This window comes from Falco peregrinus, chromosome 7 (genome assembly GCF_023634155.1).
Source record: "Falco peregrinus isolate bFalPer1 chromosome 7, bFalPer1.pri, whole genome shotgun sequence".
Taxonomy (NCBI): Eukaryota; Metazoa; Chordata; class Aves; order Falconiformes; family Falconidae; genus Falco; species Falco peregrinus.
Window position 1 is genome coordinate 11,250,527 of NC_073727.1, and position 22,754 is coordinate 11,273,280.

A 22,754-nucleotide genomic window follows, 5' to 3' on the forward strand; every position below is an offset into this window, starting at 1 on the left:
GATGGGCTCACGAGATCATCTGACCTGTTGCGGCTGTGGAGGAGCAGAGCAAACACAACAGCTTCTTTCTTTGGGAAGAACGAACATCTGCATGACATGAAAACACCACCACTGGGGGAAGAAAAGGGAAAAAAAAAAAATATGAAGCTACACGCCACTGGTCTGCAAAATCCAGTAGTGGAGGCTCAGAGTTCAGCCCCCCGGGGTGGCCGGAGGGACAACAGAGCCAGCCTGCCCGGCTGGGGGGGAGGAGCTGAGATAGGAGCCATCACACCACTTTTGGCCAGTGTTCAGGGAGGCACCGACTGGCTCCAGAAGTCATAGGCAAGTCTCTCCTACCTTCTGCAAACAGGCCTTTCAAAGGGACAAGGGGTCAGGTAGAAAGAGGTGGAGCCGGTGGGAACTGATACTCCTCAAAGCCAGACTTCCTCAAAACTGGAGAAGCAACTTCACGTTTGTAGGCAAATTACCTTGGCTCGTTATGATTGCAAACCTCAAAATAACTAAGGTTTGCCCACCTGCAAAAGCAACGTGAGATCTGCCCACCCCTCCACCCTGGCACACGGCACCACGGCCACCGCAGGATGTATGCACCAGGCCTTAACCGAGCGCAGGAGGAGAGCAGACCTCTCCCCTCCCAGCCAAAGCACTGCTCCCAAATGTGGAAGTGCAAGTAGACAAACCTACCTAAGAAACCAACTGATTTCTCTTCCTGCATGGAGATGTTTTACCCCAGGATTCCAGCTAAACATGGAAAGAACCGAACCATGGGATGGACACCATCAATGGCTCAAAAGAACGGTACAGCCTAAGAAAGGGAAGAAACAGAGGGGCTGAAGCAGCAGTGACAGCAAAATGGACACGTAAACAGCACACGAAGGGAAAACGGTGGTCACCGTAAGCATTCCTTTATGTTAAAACCTGTATCTAACCATGTCTCTAACAGCTGCAAATGGTGGTAGTTCAAACATCAATGTTTGTGGCTACCAACACGGGAGCGAAGGGAACGTGCGCGGGAAGGTGGGTGGGATGGGAACCAAGCCCTTGTTGATTTGCAACAGCACGGCTGGAAGCCTGTAAACCCTGCTCAGTCCAGGACCTGCAGGTTCTCAGCTGCTCAGAAAATCAAGTTCCCCTTGTTTGTGACCCAAGGATAGCCAGATGCCTTGCAGACCTTGGGGTCATTTTAAATTCAGTTCCTACAGTTAACTCCCCAAGTCTTTTACAGCCGAGTCACCTGGTTTCAAAGTGTTGTTTCCAAGTTCTTGCAGGGCTCTTCCTGTGCCACGTCCTCCCCAGTCCCACCCTCCTCATGTGCACCCGCTATGCTGCAGCCCAGCCTGCTCTTCCTCCATGCTGTCCCACTCCTTGCCACTCTTCCCCCCTTTGTCTCTACCTCACTTCCTTCCATTTTGCCTCTCCAGTGCCTTCACCCTTCCCAGCTAACCCTTTACTGTCACACTTCAGACTTTCTGAAGTTTTGACAAGTTTCTTTTCTGAAATGGGAAGCGGTGAACCAACCTACTACCACACAGAGTTTTCCAGTAAAAATCCTGTCACTTCATCTCCCCCCCCCTCCGCCCCACCCCCGCTTTCTACCATCTTCCTTTTGTTTGTCTTGGCTACTCTTCTGCCTGCTCTTAAATTGCAAACTCTTTGAGGGCAGCGCCAGAATCCGGTCCATAGAATTCCATAAGACGCCTAATACGCTAAAATGTTATAAAAGGTCCTATTTTAATTTATTTGCTTTTGATGTTCAATAAACTTACTGAAAATCCAAGTAAGCAGGACTCCAAGTAGACAGACATACGTGTCCTGTCAACAGGAAGTTTCTCTTGTATAACTTCTTCAGCAGTTCTGGAAAGCTAAATGCAGTTTGGTTTATTTTCCTCATTGCAAATTAATAGTCAGGGAAAAAAGCAAACTCATAAAGAAAAATCATTTCTGAGAAAGGAGATTCCAGAAAGGCAGATGATTTTTAGCACGCAGAGCTGCCCTCGTGAAACATCTGCCATGACGTAGTCCTGTTCTGGCCGTAGACCAAGCGTATCAATAGCTCCACAGAGTAACGGGATAAGAAATGGGAAAATTGCCATTGCTTGTTTAGCAGCTTGTTTTGCTGATAAATGTCTGTCACTTTTCAAATAGCTACAGTGTAATTGTTTTTTGGGGAAAATATTTCCTTGAGCAGGAGGTTTGCAGGCCATTAGCTATTTCCCATCTGTGCTGGTATTTAATACACCACACATACACTTTGCTCCCTATTTGAAATTATTCACAGCTCTTGATCACGCGCCCGCAGCCTGAAGTTTAGAAATCACATCTGTCATTTACAAGTTTTCTCTTGCCTTCCAGAAAATTTGAATCTTAATATCATTAGGACCAAGATGTATTTTTTGAAAGCACCTCTACTTATAAAAGTTGCTAGGAAAAAAAGTATTCTTTTTAGGCATCTGTAATTCTAATGAGTGACGTACAAAAGCAGGTGACTGTGACTGAAGTGGTGGCCGCTGTGTGCTCATTCCACGGCTAGTGGCGGAACGTCACCTGGCCAAGCACTGCCATGTGCTGGTGTTCATCTCATCCCTTTTCAAACTGTGCCATGGAAATTTTTGAATTCCACCAGATAGCTGCTGGGACAGACAAGAGACAGACCTCTCTGTTCAATATCACACAATACCTCTAATAGTATCTGCTTTCACTTCACACACACGCTCAGCAAGCAGTAACTTGCAGCAAATTTAGCTGTGCCAAAAGACACAGAACTATACTCTTACCTGCATCAACTGAAATACTAAACACATACATTTCAGGGTGGGCAGAAACCAAACCACTCCTTATTAATAAGTATCCTTCTTTCTCTCCTCTCCACCAATCGGGGAAAAAAGCAGAGAAAAAACAAGCAGAGATGTAAAAATGTGGGTACTGACATAGATTTATTCCAGCATTAAATTTGTATTGTCATCTAAATCCTCTGCATTTCTTTAATTTAAGAGCATCACATGAAGTTTCTATCCTAACTAGCTTTTAGGCTTCCTAGAATGAAGTTCAGGGATAAAGAGAAAAAAGATTCAGGATTAGAAAGTGCCTCTCAAAGTATGAATATAGGAACGGAGTGAAACTTCCAAGCCAAGTCCTGCACAGTGGGAACTCCACACCATTATTTACCACTGGGACCGACAGGCAAAAGGACCAACGTACAGACAGTGACTACTTTTCAGAATTTATTGTAAAAAACAGTATTAAACAATAGGAAAAAAAGCTGCTCCTTGTTCAACCCACCACATACTGCTTTATGTGGAAACAATGGAAAAATGTGACAGAAATGTATTTACCCATTCCTATCCATACATCTGATGATCCAAGCTACTCAGGACATGCTCATGGGAAAAATATTGGCAGTATCACAGCATATGGAAGTGGAAATAAAAAACATGCAGTATTTTCAATTGCAGTTGGGAGGCCTGTTTCCTGGAGTCTAAAGATCATGTTGTTTTATCTGTTTTCCTTTAGCATAATGTACATTATCAAACTTTCATAACTTCAGACACCGGCAGAAAGCCCTGATTTTTTGCCAATAGTGACATACCCACCTCAAAGATAAACGTGGAAGTCAGAATGTCTGCCTTATTTCTGTTTGCAATTTCCTTTCCATAGAAACATGCACATTATATAGTTCCTGCTAACAGATATTTAAAGCTTGGGTAGCCCTTTTTCACTCAAACCAGTTCAACCACACTGGAGGTCCTCAGGGCAGCACAAACAATGGAGAACAGACTTCCAACACCACACCGTAGTTGTTTTGGCCAAAACCTGATTGTCCTAACACCAAATTATTCACGTTAAACACACTTGGCAGGTCTTCTGCTTTTCTCTACAAACAGAAAGATGTCAGATTCTGCATTAAACTGTATTACAAAAAATGTAAACCAATACATTCCACTTTCATGTGTGTGTGGATTTTCTAGCTCATGTCAAAACTGTCAAGTACCAGTGTTAACTTGAACAGAGCTCAATTTAAACAGAGCCCCAAAATAATGAGTGCACAGTAGTAATTGCCTGGTGCAATCAGCTTCACTGTCAATTGGTGAAAAGTTGACTTAGCTTCAGTTCTACGCTCAAAAGCATAATCAGAGAAAACAAGTTACATGGCACCTTTGAGACCTCAGTTTCAAGTCAAGGGATGAACTTACACATAACATTGTTTTATGTATAACATGACTATAGAACCCAAATACTCAGAAACAAGTCAGCAGAAACCTATGATAATGCTAAATAACGGTCCCAACCATTTTTTTTCCCACTGCTAGGCTCGCTGAAAAGTGGTAACAGCAACCGTAACAGTTTCAGGTGACTCACACAACAGACAGTCACTGGTGTAGAGCGCAGTGTAAATGTTGGTTGTTCTGAAAGAAGATACAATACAGGAGATTCCATACCAAGAGGACAAAGTCAAACATTTGTTCTCTTGCACATCATAAAAAGTATTTTTGGTTACAAATTTCCACTGCAAACCATCTTCTCATAGATAAAACTAAAACTGTCTCTACCTAAAAAGCTTTGAGAAGAGTCAAAACTCCACAAACCATAACAAAAAAAGCTTTCTCGAAGTCCTCTTCACTTCTGAGTTGGAACAGTCTCCTTATTTTAAGAAAGACCCTCCTCTTGGTCAATCAACTCCGTTTTGGTGGAGAACACATCAGCCAGCATGTGCTTTGGGATTTCAGATCCCCGTACTTTTAACGTGTAGCAGGCATTCTCCACTTTTGCCAGACTCTGTTTCAAGGTATACAACTTCTTAGATACTTCATAAGGTCCAGTGTTGCCAATGAAAGTAAAACCATCATAAATCTGACGTAAGAACTGGCTCAGTTCAAAAGGCGTGTCGATGTCACCATTTCCAACACTGCTGATGCACAGCCGCATCAGCTCTCCAGTTAGGTCTGCCACTCCCAGCAGGTAATCTACAGGTGTTACCTTCAGGCTCCAAGCATGAGGCTGTTTATCATGGGAATTGGAGGTCTGAGAACAGAACAGAACAAAGTCCAGTACAGGGAACTATGAAAAAGCAGTCTATAATGGTTCAAATACACACCAACTTATCTAATATAACTGGTAATTGGAAACATTCTGGAAAATTACATTGCATGGCACTTCCACAGTCTGTTTTCAGGAGTACTAACCTCCTTCCAGCATACTGGAAGGTACAAAAGCATCATTTCTACTTGAGATGTGATTTCCATTCTAGCAAGCATGATAAACATACCTTGCCTCTACCATCTCTATTTACAAACAGAATTATCACACCTTTGTATCAACATTTATTTGCAGTTGCTTTTGGGGTTTTTTTGGCTGAAGGATTGCAGCCTAATAGATTTGAATTTTCCCTAAATGGTCTGTCCAAAGCTACCAAAGCAATGAAGAATCAAAAAGAGTCTGCATTGTGAAAACAAATGATGCGATTTTGTAATAGCATCCTGACTTTCAAAATACATTTTCTACAAGACGCTGATGGGTATAGCTCTCTCAGATCCATTTTATATCAGCTGAACTTATTAAAACAGTAACAACATACTTCATGAAGAAAACTCACCACAAAGTTACAAGTTTGCTCTTGTATCCAAGTACTTTTTATTGCCAAAATATGGGTAATATGGGAGACAACGCAGGTTTCTTTCTGTTCCCTTGTTCCCATAACATACTATCCACCTGAATTCACAAATCTGGTCAGAGGCATGTACGCAGGGGTTAACAACTTCACAATTTATAAAACAAGTGTGCCACAATGGGTTTGCCTTCAGTAGGAAGAAATTAACTTAAGCTACAAACTTGGCTTCTTTGCAAATAGCTTACCAAGAGAATGAAGAAAGAGTAAGAAGTGCTTTACAGCAGAATCTCTTCAACAGAAGCAGACTTGGGAATTCACCTAAAGCAGTAGTGCTGTGCATTACTGTACACTGCACATGCACTGCACATGCATTTCTGTACGTTCCTACAAAATTGCCTTTTGTCCCTTGTCAACAATCAAACTGTACCCGGTTTGCTGTGGTCGCTGGCAGCAGTATGTCCCTATGCAAAAAGTCCTATTTAGGGCAGGGTAGAAGTATGGGCAAGTCAAGAAACAGCAGCTATGGTGTTAGAGCTAAGGTATGATGGGACACAAGCTTGTCCTCTGAGAGGAAGCATCAAGATCAACTCCAGGAAAATTACAAACGACCAAGCTCAGACATATGTAGCGCATTTTAACAGAAGCCAAATACAGTGCCTTTTGTGACTAGCTCAGTACCAGCAGTAAGATTTCATTCATGGAGTTCATCCTGCCCTGGATTCACTTGTCTCCCCCAACTTCCGCTACATCACTATACACCAGTAGGTCTTACAGGCAGTCCCTGCCACTAAATACCCCTCCTCTCATATGTTTTGCTGATACTTCACTATCCTGGATCTTTCCCCCTATGAGAAGGAGTTCAGTTTGCTCTGCATAAAAAGGATGTGAAATTTATAAACTCGTATCCCATGGATTTAGTTTACGACTTGTCAGAATAAAAAGCACGTTTTGAACAAGTGAGTGAAAGCCCATATGTGTATCTAACACCGTTCCACCAACTGGCCTTATTTAATCAGATGCCAAAAATGTGACTAAGACTACTCACTGCATTTCCACCCCAGAAAGATGTTTGTTACATGAGGAAAGAAAAACTCTTTACCTTGTTTGTTGTTTCTTCTCTGTCTTCTGCTGTAAATATTAGTTGTTTGTTGATCTCTTCAACACTAATCAAAGATCGTGTTTTGATAAAATACTGAAATGAGACGGCCTCAACATATTCTTGAAGTCCTGCAAAAACAGAATTAACTAATGATTCAAACTTTCCAGCAGCGATCTAGGCTCACATATATTTATTTTTTGAAATCTTTTAAGTGAGACTATTTTAAGTTTACTAGCAAAAAGTGAAAGCTAAGATAATCCAGAAATAACATTGAAAGATAATCCAACATAACATGCTTCTTAAGTACGAAAACCAGACCAAGAACACAGTAGATAAACATCTTCAAGTTTTCATTCCAACTGCATTTTTCATTATTCAGAACCTTCTGTAATTTCAGTGTAAAGCATCATGTTACTCTCAGAAACATACTGAACAGCAGCTCCCCATAATGCCCCTCCAGGGGTCTGTATTGGGACTAGTACTGGTTTAATATCTTCATCAGTAACACAGTGGGATTGAGTGCACCCTCAGCAAGTTGGCTGATGACACCAAGCTGTGGTGTGGTTGACATGCCTGAGAGATGAAGTCCCATCCAAAGGGACCTGGACATGCTTAAGAAGTGGGCCTGAGCGAACCTCACAAAGTTCAACAAGTCTGAGTGCAAGGTCCTGCACCTGGGTCAGGGCAACCCCTGGTATCAATGCAGGCCGGGGGATGCAGGGATTGAGAGCAGCCCTATGGAGAACTTGGGGGTGCTGGTGGACGCAAAACTGGATGTGAGCCAACAATGTGCACTCGCAACCCAGAGAGCCAACAGTATGCTGGGCTGCATCAAAAGAAGGGTGACCAGCAGGTCGAGGGAGGTCATTCTGCCCCTCTGCTTCATGCTGGTGAGACCCCACCTGGAGCATTGCATCCAGCCCTGGAGCCCTCAGCACAGGAAAGACATGACCTGTTAGAGCAGGTCCAGAGGAGGGCCACAAAAATGATGAGGGATGGATCATCTCTCCTGTGAAGAAAGGCCAAGAGAGCTGGGGTTGTTCAGCCTGGAGAGGAGAAGGCTCCAGGGAGACCTTACTGCAGCCTTTCAGTACTTAAAGGGGGCCTATAAGAAAGATGGGGACAGACTTTTTAGTAGGGCCTGTTGCAATAGGACAAGGGGTAATGGTTTTAAACTAACAGAGGGCAGATTCAGACTAGACATAAGGAAGAAATTTTTTACAGTGAGTGTTGAAACACTGGAACAGGTTGCCCAGAGAGATGGTAGATGCCCCCATCCCTGGAAACATTCAAGATCAGGCTGGACAGGGCTCTGAGCAACTTGATCTAGTCAAAAACGTCCCTGCTCATTGCAGGGGGGCTCAACTAGATGACCTTTAAAGGTCCCTTCCAACACAAACCACTCCATGATAATGGAGCTTTTAAAATACAGCATTCATATGGTGGAGAGTGCAGATTACTATTTCACAAGCTTACAAAGAAACAGGACACAGTGCAGAGAAAAAGACTGCAGATAAATCAAAAGCAAGGCAGCTCACCTACAAAAAAGAAGTTTCCTTTGTTTCACCTTACTAGCAACAGTAGATACTTGCTTAAAACTGAATTTCCCACCTCTCTGTTTTGCAGGAATTGGTGAACAGGCTCCTTAAAACATGCAGGTGAGGTGAAATTCATGTTCAGGACAAAGCATCTGTTGTTACAAATCACGCCAGAAAAAAAAAAAAACCAACATAAAAAAACCCCACAAGCAAAACAACAAAACAAAACCCAAAATCAAACACACAGGACTGTGATATCCAATAAGAGGAATATACTGGACAACAGCTTTGTCCAAAAGAACTTTCACTCTAAAAATGCAGGGGGACAAAAGGAGCTGGTGTGTTGGCAAGGAAATGAAAGATGGGATAACAAACGTAGCTTGTACCAATTTGTACACCATCTGTAGCCACCTGCCACAATCACCGCTCGCTACCTACTTAGCAGATGGTGATTTTCTGTATGTGTTATAGCTAAGGTGAGATCTAAAAAAGAGCTTGAATGTTCAGACAGCAAATTCACAGGCTGTCAGTTTTTTCTTATGTGCAGAGCACATATTTGGGGAAAGCATGTGGGAAAAGTTCATAAGCAGAAAGCTGAAGTTGGCACTGTCGGTGGAAAAAAAGCAGAAACAAACCTGGAACAAACAGCCATGGCAGGACTAAGCTAAAAAAAGCCCTGAAGACAAACTCAATGCACGTGTATATCTGACCTATGGACAGAGAAAGCACCAAAGGAGGAAATCAAAAGAACAGACTGTAATATGACAGAGATGGCTCAGTAGAGCCATTCTGAGCTGTTTTAAGGGGATGGCTTCACTTCATGAGAAACAACGAGGTGCCATGGCCGTATCAGGCTGCAGGAGAGCCAGGATTAGACAATAGTTTTACTAGTCCATGAAGTGAGAAAATGTGGAGGTACCCAAGGGTACCAGAAATAGAATCTTAGTTCCATTAGAATAATTTTTAAATCCTCAACTGACTTCTACAGGGCCAGGACCTCAGCCTACGGAGATATGCAGAAGCAGCAAATTTAGACTTCATCTGGATCAAAGAAAAAGTCTAAATCAAAAAGATGACAACACATACGTGAATAACAGAAGAGGGTGGAAATACCTCCGAAAAACTAGAGGTAACCTCCAGGGAAAATTCAGTTGCAGAAGGCTTTATACATACAGTCACAAAAGCGTGATAAGTGACCTGCATTTTTTTCCTTTTAAATATGTATTTGCAAGGTGAGCAGAGGCAATTCAAATGGCAATTTAGCCTGCACCTCTTATGCTTCTGTACAGCAGCAGCGGGAAAAGCAGAATAAGCATCCAGCAACCAAAGCCACACTTAGCACTACTGTTCACAAGTCAGAACACAGACACAGAGCTGCAAGACCAATTAAATACAATAATTTAATCAACTGAATTCAGGTAAAGCATTCTGGGCACAAGCAATAGAAGAATACTAGATAAAAGCTACTCAGGATCTTCTAAGATAAATAACTTCAGAAGTTGCAGAGAGGTAGATTTCATCACCCATTCCCTTCCTGACTTACCCTGTGATGTAACACAGCCAGTAATTCATTACGAAATTTTGGCTTTTTCTGTGGACAAGCTGTACACTACCAGAAACAGCTGCACTCACACAACAACATCTGTGTGAGAATCTACTATCTGTGGAGAAGACTATCGCATATGAAGAATCAACCTGGCGTTTTCCCAAGTTCTCAGAGAGATCAAATCGGCTCTCAAACTTTTTAGTAAACAGCTTTCTCGATCAATCATAACTTCCAGTTTCAGCTCACTCCACTATTCCACACACACTTTGTCCTTTTCCAGGAGAAGTGTTTGGCTCTTCCATTCATTTATTTTTATGTATTTTTTTTATATAGGCATATGTGTATATATATGTATGTATAAGCACACAGTTTTTGCTTCCTCCCACCATCCCACCCTAGCTGACATGTTCCACTCTTCTTGCTCCTTCTGTTTAACACCATCATGTGAGTGTTGTGCACACAGTCTGGTTTGTCATTTACTGTCATCTTTTCACAATTAGGGATCTCCCACTATTTACTACAAAACCTCATTTAAAGCTGTCACCATTACAAATAGACCGGTAACAAATCCTGGTAACAACTACTTTGCAAAGAACATTCATATTCGACTTTTTTTTTTTTCTTTTTAAAGTCCTTCTTGCAGAAGTAGCTACAAGATGACACTTCAATGACCCAAGACCTTGAAATAAGGTGTTTCCAGGTGCAGGTAGAAGGATGTTTAAACATGTTATATTTTAGCTTAATGGTAGGACATCCGCTATTTTCAGCAAATAATCCCCAAGGTGAAAAACCCCATCCCATTTCACTACACCATCCAACAATACCTTTCCCCTCATGCTTTTGTTTTGGATTTATTCCAAAATTGGCTTATTTACTGATTGAGCTGCCAGTAATGGAATAGTTTGTAAGACTGCCTTTTATGTAATTTTTTTTTCTAGTACTTGGACCAAAAATCCCAATTAAAAGCACTGTATTATTTCTACTACCACTTCTTATAATTACAGATGTAAGGTAACAAAATTATTAAGTATTTTGATACTTTATTACATCTATTCTATATAAATAGCTGACACTAGTGACAAGTTACAGTAACCCAGTGTAAGAGCTTCACTCTGTATTTTAAAAACTTATTTTCTACAAAAGAAGTAGAAAGTTACACTGAGATATCTTCTGAGAGTGAAAGGAGATTTTGTGCCTAAAAGTTTGTGCACTTTTTTTTGCCAGCTGTATCAGTTGATATTTAAGACATTTCTCCTCATCTACATATGCAAGCTCCAAGAAAGAACTGTTAAGTAATTTCTCTAAGAAACTCAGCAAGAAATCAGCTTTCTTCAAAAAAACAAGTTATTGGAGTACTCAAAGGGTCAAATGAGTGCATAAGGGGTAGGAAAAGATGGTTCTATTAAAAAAAAAAAATAATCAAAGAATAGATATACTTTAATTGCAGGAGTCAGGTTAGGGTAAACAGAATCTAATTCCACCCGAGATGTACCTGCATGCATGCATGCATGGAAGTTTTAATCCAGAACAACAGGTCAAACGAGGTCAAAGTTTCCTCCTAAAATTTTTACTTCATTTCCTCCTTTAAGTATCTTTTCAACAGTTTAAAAACGGGTTAAAAAGGATTTCATGCCTCTCAATTCTCAAGGTTAGCAACGTCAATGTTACCTGTCATATTCCTGAATAAGCTGCTTCTTTTCCTATTCCTTCTCAAACTCATGTTCTTTCTATCCCTTTGTCCTCTTTCCTTCCTCTTTCTCTGCATCTTTTTGCTCACAGAGCAGCCTATGCTGACGGTTGGGACACAAGCAGATGACAGCCTGTGTTCTCTTACACAGCTCCTCCCCTAAACCATGCAGCAGGAATCACACACCAACAGCAGCCACTAGGAAGATGGGAGGAAAATATACACAGCAAGTTTCCTCCAGATCACTATATGAAGGGTGGGGCACATTATTTACAGGGCAAGTCATGTGAAACTAACCACTTGCAAATTCATTACAAAATCAAAACAGCACAGCCACAGCTCTATCTTATCATCATGTTCAGGCTGGCAAGTCACATTCTCATTAAGAACAAACCCCAAAACCAACAAACAAACAAAAACCCACACCAAAACCCACAGAACCCCCCACAACCCAGAAAAAAAAAAGAAGTCATATTTCTGTGAAAATCCCAACTAGAGAAAAACCAAAGTTAAACTAGACAGCCCTTATTACTAAGCTCTGCAAAATATGGGAAGGATGGTAGACTTAACACATTTCTACAAGTGTATTGATCAGCGAAGGGGAGAACTGGTGAAGTAAGCAAATAATTAACTGGGTACATCAACTGAAACAAGTACAAGCAATAAATTGAAAAGTATTAATACACAAATTAAATCATTTTGCTTCAGAGTCAGGATCCTATTAAGATGAAACTGACAATTCACAACTTGGCCTTTCCCATTTAAGTTGTCTACAGACTTGGCAATGCTTCCTTAGATTCACAGGTCTCTTCCCAGGCACAAGTTATAAAAACTTAAGTAATTAAACTAAAACTGAGGCTGTGAAACAATCCAACTGCTTTGTTGATTGTGAGTGTGAAGTCAAAGGTTAATTTTGTAATAGCAGACTGAAAGAGCATGAAGCCAGCTAGCCTCAGAGGCAGGCATGCTCTGGACATCCTGTTGTGAAAATGGCTTAAAAGAATAATTCCACACAGGGATTAATTTTATAAAATGGGACTAACAAATACAAATAAAAGCACTAGAACAAACGCCCATAAAAGCTTACAAATGAAAAAAAAGATAATTCTATTCACTAATACGTCAAAAGAATTTTTAAGGGAACTGGGGAGACAAACAACACAGGTAAGTCCACATCCACATGAATAAACTGCTTCATTTTATCAATCCAGTTTTGAAATTAATTTAGGAGTCAGTACGAAGCCAGATATGAATACCTGTCAGAAAAACGTATTTTAGATAACCTTGAACTGATTACTAAAGGAATATAAATAAGAATGTACATTACATCTAACAGTGATTTGTCTAAACTGGTTTACTATTATATCAATAATTGAACTGATGCAAACTTCTCATATTAAGCCCTGAATGTTTTGGTGATTAGTCAGCTGCTACTTGACATATCTGTGCTCATCTTCCCTTCTAGCTGCATGTGTTGAAGTGATGCATTTCAGAGACTGAAGTGTTAATATTGTTTGCACTTTGTTTAACGTTGAATGTACATCCACTTTATGGAAAAGGTAATCCCAAAATCAGTCTGTTTTCCCATTAACTGCAGATAATACAGGTTCCCTATTTAATAGGCACAGGTGCCTGTGAGAGTTAAATTATTTCCCCAAACAGGCACAAAACCCCTGCACAAAACTGCAAAGAGTATTCTAATCTCTCATTGCAGAGAACAGTTTAATCAAGCCTTTTTGTTATTGTTACTAGAAACACATATGTACATATGACAAACACTAGGTTTTTTGCAGATGACTCATAGCAGATGAGAAATTCATAAGCTTTCATTTTGCTTCTACTTGAAGACCCGAGGGATATAATTTTGTAACAAAGTTTTTTGTTCTGAAGGGTTTGTTCTGGGGTTTCTTGTTTATTTCTCCCCAAAAAAAGCAGCAGTTCTGAAGAGCAGTCACTGTACTACATGAGTAAAAAACAAACAAAAAAACCAAAGTTACTCTTGTGACAAGTAAGTCTTCCTGATTGCTTTGACTACCTCCAACTGCCTTGATAATTGATACAGAGTTTTAAAAGTCATTCAGTTAGATGGCAAATTTTACACTACTACAGCCTTCAGGCTTTGTGTTCAAGCCACCAAAGAAAGGAAGCTCTGACTCAGCCAGGATGTTAAATGATCAAAGAAGGAAGAGCACCTAACAAAACACAGCTTCTTCAGTTCAAGCCCCAGTGAAAGTTCTCCTCAAGACAATGTCATTTCCATGCAATAGCCCCAACTCACTAGCATGTCAGAAGAACCAGTGGTGGCCATTTATCTTCATAAATATGGATCTGGTGAGATAGTAAAAAAGGTACATCACCACTCACCAACTTTCTCACCACGTGACTGCAAAACAAAAACCTAATCATGATGTGTTATACTAGTTGTTTCCTGGAATGGAGTTCCTCTATGACACAATCCTGTGTGATTTTAAACAAACAAACAAAAACAGTTCCTAGATTTTTCTTGGTCTTCTCTCATGTTCCACCTGCACTTGAGTCCTGTAAAGGCTGGAGAGTTCTGGTCTGTGAATAACTGAATGTTAACAGCTGCAGAGTTGAAAAAAAATTCCTGAGCTAGAGCACAAGGTCTCCTCCATTTGCTAGCTATGAAACTGAATTAAAAGACAAACAACGTCACTAGTTTCAGACTGTCTAGTACAGTTAGATCTTAAGTTAGAACTAGGAAAGGACAACCTTTCTTTGGCCTGACCCACAGTAGCATCTTTAAAAGACTGTATATAGCTTTTCTTACGGACTTAACACTGTCCTGAACAGCTCCTGCTGAATTTACAGCCGACATTGAACTCAATGGCTCATTCAGGGATTAGCTGACATACTGCATGCCCCCTGTGATTACAACTGAATTCACATTCATGTTCCCAGTTGAAGTTTTTGTGTATGGAATAAAAACCCTGCAGCAGAAAGTAAAACATGAGAGGTTTTGCAGTTGCTGATTTTTCATTTTCCCTGGAAGAACCTAGAAAAAAGGCCTGAACCAGAAATAAGCAAAGGGTAGTAAAATGCAGTCAGCTGAATATCAAGTTCCAAATAATCAACTTGCAGAGTGAAGAAAATCGGTTTGACTAAGTTTGTTGGCTCACTTTGTGATGTGAGAACATAAACAGAGAAAGTAACAAAACAGAGAAACAAATGAACAAAATTAGATCTGATAAATACTGGTTTATTCACTACAAATTCTGTTAATTTTCCAGTATAATCAGGAAACTTTGTTTCCATTTCTGGCATTTTACCTCTCACCCACTACAGCAGAGAGATTAATTCTTCAGTTACATCCTGTTCCTGTGTTATTACAGTTTCCCACCATCTTGCAGAAACCTGACCGCTTCCTTCATGGATAGCTTTCCTTTCAAGTTTTAGGTGTATTCAAGTACATGTCTCACCCAGGAAAAGACAATTCATGATACCTTCCTCATTCTGTAAAAAGCTCTTCCTTTGTATTGCCAACCTATGATTAAATATGCCACCTATTTTTATTAGTTTTTAAACTTTCTTAAGAAAAAAAAGAAAAAAAGTCCTACTTCTACTGTTCCTAACAAGCAGAATAGTTCTTCACCTTGGTATTACTTCAGAAATACACAGATGTCCACAAATACAAAGGTAGCTAGCACAGCTCAAGTATGAGATGTTCTTTACATAACAAGCAGAATAAGTTAAGAACAAAAACCCAGCTAACATAGAAATCATTACATGGATAGTTCCTTTAGTTTGTGTTCTAATCCAAATCCTTCATACAATACCAAAAAAATCCCTAATATTACTTAAATAACCAGTAATCTAAATCCACCTGCTTGGACAGACCTCACTCACCTCCACAGCATTTCTTACAGCATCATGCTTGGTGGTCCTACATACTGCAGTTAAAAAATGGTATTCTAATACAATTAAAGTATTTCCTTTTCATCCATGCAGACTTAACTGGCTTTGCCCAATCCAGCAATCCAGTTTGTTGCAGTATGATTACACACCTGAAGTGACTCTAAATGGCAGGAGACAGAAATAAGCTCCATTATATCATTCTCTCAGAACACAAATAGAGCCTGCACAAGATAAATTATGTGTTAGACTGCGTCAATGCTGAACTTTTACATAGAATTTCCCACATCATCTGCGGCAGAAGCAGTCACAGAGCAATAGTTTTGACAAGGTGCTGACATTTTACAGCCTCGTCATCTAATCCTATTGAGAGCAAGTGCAGACATGATAAAGAGCTAATGAGCTTCTCTGTGCACACTACAGCACTCACCACTGCTGCTCGCACAGGCACACAGCAAACAGAAAGGTCAGCCAACAACGCTCTGGTTGCACCTCCTATCATCACTCTGTACCGCACTACTGAAGAAGCCTCAGAATAATTATGGGCTTCTCACTCCGTATTTTGTCTTAGGTACAGTTATCAGCTGTGAAGATAATATCACACCTATATTTACTCCTAGCAGAATCTAATGACCTCATTGTAAAAACACCAACATGTAGTTAAAACTATCATTCGAAGAGGATTTTCAGCCAAGGTGCCCTACAGAAAATAGTTTAAGAGCTCAAAAGCCTTAGAATTCTCTCACACATCCTTATGGTTAAGGGACAAAAAAACTGAGCAAATCTTTGAAGAGCTAGAGATTGCACTTAACAAAATCATGCTTAAAAGGTACTCTATTAAATCCCACACAATGCCAACCTATGAAGCAAGTCTCAGTTTCCCTCTGCATTGCACAGGTTTTGCATTTATACGGAGCAGATTTATAACATGCTTAGAAGAATTACATAAATGCTAAGAGAATCATAGAACTGCTTAGGCTGGAAAAGACCTCTGAGATCAAGTCCAACCGACAACCTAGCATGTCAACTCCACCAATAAACCATGTCCTTAAGTGCCACGCATCATCTAAATACCTCCAGGGATGTCGATTCCACCACCTTCCCGGGCAGACTGTTCCAATGCTTCACCACCCTTTCAGCGAAGGAATTTTTCTTAATATCAAATCTAAACCTCCTGGCACAACTTGAGGTCATTTCCTCTTGTCCTATCACTTGTTACTTAGAGGAAGAGACAGACAGGCACCTCACAACAACCTCCTGTCAGGTGGCTGCGGAGAGCGATCAGGTCCCCCCTGAGCCCCCTCCTCTCCAGGCCAACCCCCCCAGGTCCCTCAGCCGCCCCTCACAAGGCTGGTGCCCCAGCCCCTGCCCCAGCCCCCTGCCCGGCTCTGGACACGCTCCAGCCCCTCCACGTCCCCCTGCAGTGAGGGGCCCAAAGCTGAACACAGGGGTCCAGGGGCGGCCTCACCGGTGCCCAGCGCAGGGGGACGGGCACTGCCCTGCTCCTGCTGGCCACGCTGTGTCTGCTACAAGCCAGGATGCTGCTGGCCGCCTTGGCCACCTGGGCACACTGCTGGCTCCTGTTCAGATGTCCATCAACCAGCACCCCCAGGCCCTTTCCCACCAGGCAGCTTCCCAGACACCCTTCCCCAAGCCTGCAGTGTTGAGTGGGGTTGTTGTGACTCACGTGCACATGTTGCAGAGCACCCTCTTTCTTGTCTTTAAGGCTCGTACAGGTCTTTCCTGTATACTATTGGTATCTTCCTTAGTATTTTAAATATATATGAATATAAATACCCAAACACATAAATATACACATATATAAAATCCCCAAAAATTTCTTCCCCTTCATAAATTCACACAATCTTTCTTCAGTCCTTTTTTGCACAGTCTCACAACAATTTTAAAGGAACAGTACACATTTCCTCACAGGATATATAAGGTATACACTGCAAAGTGGGCCAAAGGAGCAGGAATTCTATATTACAAATAGTAAAGCTTTAAAAATATCAACAAAGCAGAACATTCTAACATAACAAATGAAGAACTCTACATTAAAAAAAGACTTCATTATTTCAATATCTCTTTGTTTGCTTGTTTAATCATCCCCTGGGACAATCTGTACTGTTAAGAAACGTGTAGAAAACAGTCATCAGTTTTTGTTGTTGTTCAATTAGTGCTATACTCAGTGTTTGAGCTCATGCAAGTGTCCTTTGGGGAAACGTCCTGCGTGCCATTAGCACTATTCTTAATGAGGGAAAGCATGAAACTCCTTTAGTGCTCTGCCAGAATTGTTTTATCTTCAAGTCAAAAGAACAACTGCTTGGAGTAACCCCAAAAAAAGCATTTAACAATTACAAGTGGCAAACAATATTCCCAAGCATTATAGTCATAGCACTCTTCTATTAATAGGCTAACAGTTATACTGAATAAAATATGTATTAGGCAGCTTTATTATGCAGACAGTCATGACTCTCCAGCTAAGGCTGCTACGCTGGTTTCCATTATGAGCCCAGTTTTGATCCATTTTACTCTTTCTGCGAGAGGTAGGGTGGGGAACAGGAGGATGTTTCATGTTTGGTTTCAAGACAAAGGAGAATATTTTTAGGAAGTTTGAGGTTAATTGGACATGCTGCTTTTGAGATATGGGACATAGGCGTTTCTTTATCCCTTTTTTTAGAAAAAAGCAGTTTAATGGCAATGTTTTTGTTCATAAAAAGCTTTTTAACTAGTTCTCCAGATTTTCTTTAGAATACAAAATCGGAATTGAAAACTAGGTGAAAGGAAGGTCAATACTTACAGCTCTAAGAAATATATATAGACAGAAGATCTAACACTTCTCCTAGCTACATTTATTTTCAAAAATGCATGCAAGCTTTTTCCACTGTGAAAAAAGCAAAGCAACAATCAAACACTAAAAAACAAAACTTAAAGCAACGCTTTAAATTCTTATCACAGTGCAGGGCAGAGGGAATAAAGCATTCCCCCTCACAGCTGCTGTTCATCTAACTGTCCCCTCATTCTTCATGTTTCTAGGTTTTCTATCTCAGCTTCATAATCCTGACATCAAGCATCTTCACGTCTCTCACACCTCCTTGATCCTAGCTTCAGCATGATCAAGAGTCTACAAGTCTTTACACCTGCATATTCCTTTTGTTGCCACCCCCATACCTAACTGGAGAGCAGAGGCTTTAATGAACAAGGTAAGAGTGAAGCTCTGGTTAAAGGTTTGCATTTCATACTTGACAAGTTCATTTAAACCATGCCTAAAAGCATTCCCTTGTCTTCTCAGTGACACACACGTATATTCTAACACGTGCCCTTACAAAACACACACAATGAACCCCAGCTGGCACTGAGTTCCGTCACAGGGGAACATCGTATAGAAGAGCTGAATTTAAGTAGACACTGTGGATGACCTACAGAAATGGAATGAAGGCAACTTATTTCAGCTGGATTTAATATACAGTCTTCTTAACGAGATAAGAACTACCTAATGACTGCAACAATGGGGAGATCTCAGGGCCAGGCAGTATTATACAACTGATGAGATTCCATAGACTTGCCACTTACTCATGTCACTTGAAGAGAGGAAAAAGGTAGAAGTACAGCCATTCCCAGTTCAAACTCCAGAAATGCAATGGTGACTGCGTATTTCTCTCTTTCAGTTCTGTCCACAAACCCGTGAAGTTCAGACATTTGTTTGAAAGACTGCACACCTGATTGCTGGAAAGGCAGACAGCAGAGTCTACTTCTCCACCCTCTTATTATTTAGTGTACTAATATCTCTTTGCCGTCCTTTCTTTTTACCTGGAGAGGTCAGAAAGATTCATTCTCTTAAGTTATCTTAAGACTGTGGTAAGAAAATTCTTTAATTCTATGACAATCTCACTCCAAGTCCCATGCAAGTGTTAGGGATGTGCTGTTGTGGTGTATGTAACTGCGTGCAGTTCTGGGCCCCACAGTTTTAAAAGGATGTGAAAGTCCTTGAATGTGTCCAGAGGAGGGCAACAAAGCTGGTAAAAGGGCTGGAAAGAATGTCCTGTGAGGAGCAGCTAGCTTGGGTTTGTCTTGTTTGCAAAGGAGGAGACTGAGGGGCAGCCTCATTGCTCTCTACAGCTTCCTGAGGAGAAGTGGAGAGGGAGGTGCTGAGCTTTTCTCCCTGGTACCTAATGATAGGACGCATGGGAATAGTTCAAAGCTGCATCAGAGGTGGTTTAGACCGTACATTAGGGAGCATGCATTTCTTTACCAAGAAGCTGATCAAATACTGGAACAAGCTCCCTGGAGAGGAGGTCGATGCCCCAAGCCTATCTGCATTTAAGAGGCATTTGGACAATGCCCTTAACACACTTCAACTTTTGGTCAGCCCTGAAGTGGTTAGGCAGATGACTGGTAAGGACTACATGATTGTTGTAGGTCCCTTCCATCTGAAATAGCCTATTCTATTCCAAAAACTTTGCAGCTGTGGATGCACTGAGTCATCATACGCATGCAGCAGGCCTACAAACTTCCTCTACTAGAGGTCTATAGTAATTCAGGACAAATACATCTTAGTCACTTTAAGAAGGTGAGATTTAAACCACTGGGGAAAAGTTTTAGAAATGCTGAATTGTTTCTGACAGCATATTTTCAGTCGTTTTCTGAAGAGTTTATTCAGGTGTCTTTTGATGTTAACAGGTATCTTTATGCAAATCAGAAATCAATTATACAGGAGAACCAGTGTAGTTGACTATGTATGAGTATTTACCAAATACATAAAGAAAATCTGAACCAAATATTTTTCCTTAATGTCTTTGTTTTCAGGTTGCTACGGCTAGCTTAAGTTTACAAATCTTTCATACAAAAACCAAACATCTAACTTTCCAAATTTGATTAAAAACCAAAAACAGTATTTTTTTTTTTACTCAGGAGAGAATCTGGAAGTAGAAACCTAGCATCAGGTTTGCTCGCTTGCTTTGTACGACACAGGTACACACAGAAGTTATCACACAGTAGGTTTCCATCTCTCTGCTAGGTAGGCATGCTCTTACATCCGAGCTGAATGCAAGCTAATCCCAGGCAAGCTACCCCTCAGTAAAAACAGAGAGAGGTATGCCTCTTTGAATTTACCCACACAGCGCCACATGCTCAGAAAATAAGAGACAATTCAGGTGAAGCAGCTAATGCTGGGTAACTGGTTACACCATAACAAGTTTGCTCACATGGCAAGGCTGATAGTTCCTATCATGAGGTCTCACAAAGATTCAAGAGGTAGAAGACCTCAGATGCTGCTGTTTTATAGACAGCATTATATGACTCTCATGGGACTACAAACTTCAGGGGTTACTCAGATAAGGTTTCCAAGTCTCAATGAAGCTTTCAAAAATGTTCATGAAACTGAATGCAAGAATTTTCAGCTTTTATAAGCAGTGCTTCAAATAAAAACCAAAACACATTTTCAGCATGTCAGGATACTTGGACTAGCTTTATTCACAGTTTTGAGGTCATCTGCAGTGTTAACAGTTTTGAATTATCTTTCTTTTCATTGCCTCATTACAGTACAAAGCTATAGACAGCAGCAAGACACACACAGATGAAGTAGCTCTTTAAGAATAACTACTTAAATTTCATCTGAACAATGCAATGCACCACAGGTAAGGACTGTGAAATTGCATTAGAGCCACTGAAGACTAGCATGGCAAGCTCCTCCTGTTTCAGAAGTGCCAAACTGAGCTTTCACTTATGAGCTGTCTCGCTCTTAAACTTAAGTTTGTGCCAGACAATTGTACAAGTTAATCTGTGAGCTGTTTGCCCTGTAAATTACACAGATGTATTTGCTGCTGGTTTATAAAATCAATCCTACAGACATTTTTAAACAATTAAATCATTCAGGGAAAATCTTCAGCTCTCCTCAGCCGAAGAAATCTTGCCTGAACATGGAAAGATACACAGGACTCCAGTATGTTTAAACCGAAACTGATAAACACGAGACACTTCTATGCCATGTCCAAGATGTCAAAGAAGCAGTGACCTATTTTCCTATTTTAAACAAGGCATAACAATTTTAGGTAAGATTCAGATAGTCAGCAACAATTCAGCAAAGAAATATGATTTGACAGCAAAAATCATGAAAACACTGGGACTTAGTATCTCAAGGATGTTAGTAAAGACTGCTATTTACAGGGAGGAGCAGAAAAAGATGCAACTGAAACATATAAACTTTGCTTTAATGCTTGTAACAGAGGCAAAAGCATATTCTGAGTCTTCAGAAGAAAGAAAATGCTAATCTAAGGATTTTAATTCATAAACTTTGTCAACTCCAGATGGGGTCGTTTCACAAGATAAGTTGCTCCTGCTCTCCTCCTAGAAATTACAACCCTTCAGGTGGAGTAAATGAGTGTGTTGCACATACTCCTCTCTGTCACACACCATCCAGTACATCTGTTAGAACTACGCCCAACTTCAGTTTAGGTCAAGGTGCAAATCTTTCCATTTGCAGTCTCCCATTTAATTCTTCATTTAACTGCAAGGTAAGATGACTGTAGGGCAATAGTCTCTCTAATACGAGAGCTAACTTTGCTAACAACAAAGATTAATCAGAGTCCTGATTTAAACCATAGAAATGTGACAAATTCAGACCTGTGGCATGAAGAGGAACCACTGCTGCATAAAGAGAAACTGAGCGTAGTGCAAAACTGCATACTTCCCCTATTTCAAAATAATTTACCTGGAGATATAGCTCTGTGGAACTGATACATGTCTTCTCCAATCAGTTCTTGTGCAACCTGCTTAATCTTCCGTCGGACAGCATCGAGCTTGACTTCAGACTCGTTTAGTATTTCTTCCCCATTGGGAGCACTGCAATCATAGAACAGCTTTCAGAATGTGAACAAACAGTTAAAAAATATTACACATTTTCTTTACTAACCCATACATTTTCAATGGCTTTAGGAAAAAGCAAAGCCAGTATTGGAAAGAGAAACAGTTTAACTTTCATTGATACTTACTGCAGATTCTTAAATTCTGTAGATTATGAAAATAATCAACCAGCCAAACACAGTTCTGGTAGATGATGTTTATTCCAGTCCAGAATTTTAATTATTGCTTAAATAAGAACAATGAGAAATACATGCAAAGGCTTCAAAAAACGACGCCAGAAAATCAGCAATATTTGCAGAAGTCCCTCAAGCTCTTAAAAAAAATAAATTAGTATTTTGCAATACATTACAGTATTGCAAAATACAATACAGGATCTACCTCTACATGTGATTACTTTTTTTTTAGGAAGTAATTATGAACTATGCAATTCAGGAACAGGTGAAATATCTATTCACAAACATAGTATGTACTTGGCATTTAGAGTTTAGTTTATCTAATTTCCTTTAAACTTCCCCACCCTCAAATAACCTATATGGTGTACT

The 22,754-nt window shown here is 40.5% G+C and overlaps 1 protein-coding gene and 1 long non-coding RNA gene across 4 annotated transcripts in view; one reads left to right on the forward strand and one right to left on the reverse strand.

The window, feature by feature from the left end:
* Window positions 1-769: 769 nt before the first annotated feature.
* Window positions 770-18,844, forward strand: LOC106112615 (uncharacterized). 2 transcript variants are annotated; one of them, XR_001227010.3, is made up of 3 exons: window positions 770-897; window positions 18,388-18,554; window positions 18,644-18,844. It is a non-coding gene; the product is annotated as an uncharacterized LOC106112615 (long non-coding RNA). The 2 variants fall into 2 exon arrangements; XR_008748056.1 differs by having other exon boundaries at window positions 18,388-18,844.
* Window positions 3,212-22,754, reverse strand: part of TSNAX (translin associated factor X) — a 41,197-nt gene continuing 21,654 nt past the window's right edge. For both annotated transcript variants that reach the window (XM_055810102.1, XM_055810103.1), the window contains 3 exons: window positions 22,061-22,191; window positions 6,708-6,835; window positions 3,212-5,022 (listed from right to left, as the gene is read on the reverse strand). In XM_055810102.1, coding sequence (XP_055666077.1) covers window positions 4,648-5,022; window positions 6,708-6,835; window positions 22,061-22,191 — 634 coding nt within the window. In that variant the 3' untranslated portion in view covers window positions 3,212-4,647. The remainder of the gene's footprint in view (window positions 5,023-6,707; window positions 6,836-22,060; window positions 22,192-22,754) is intronic.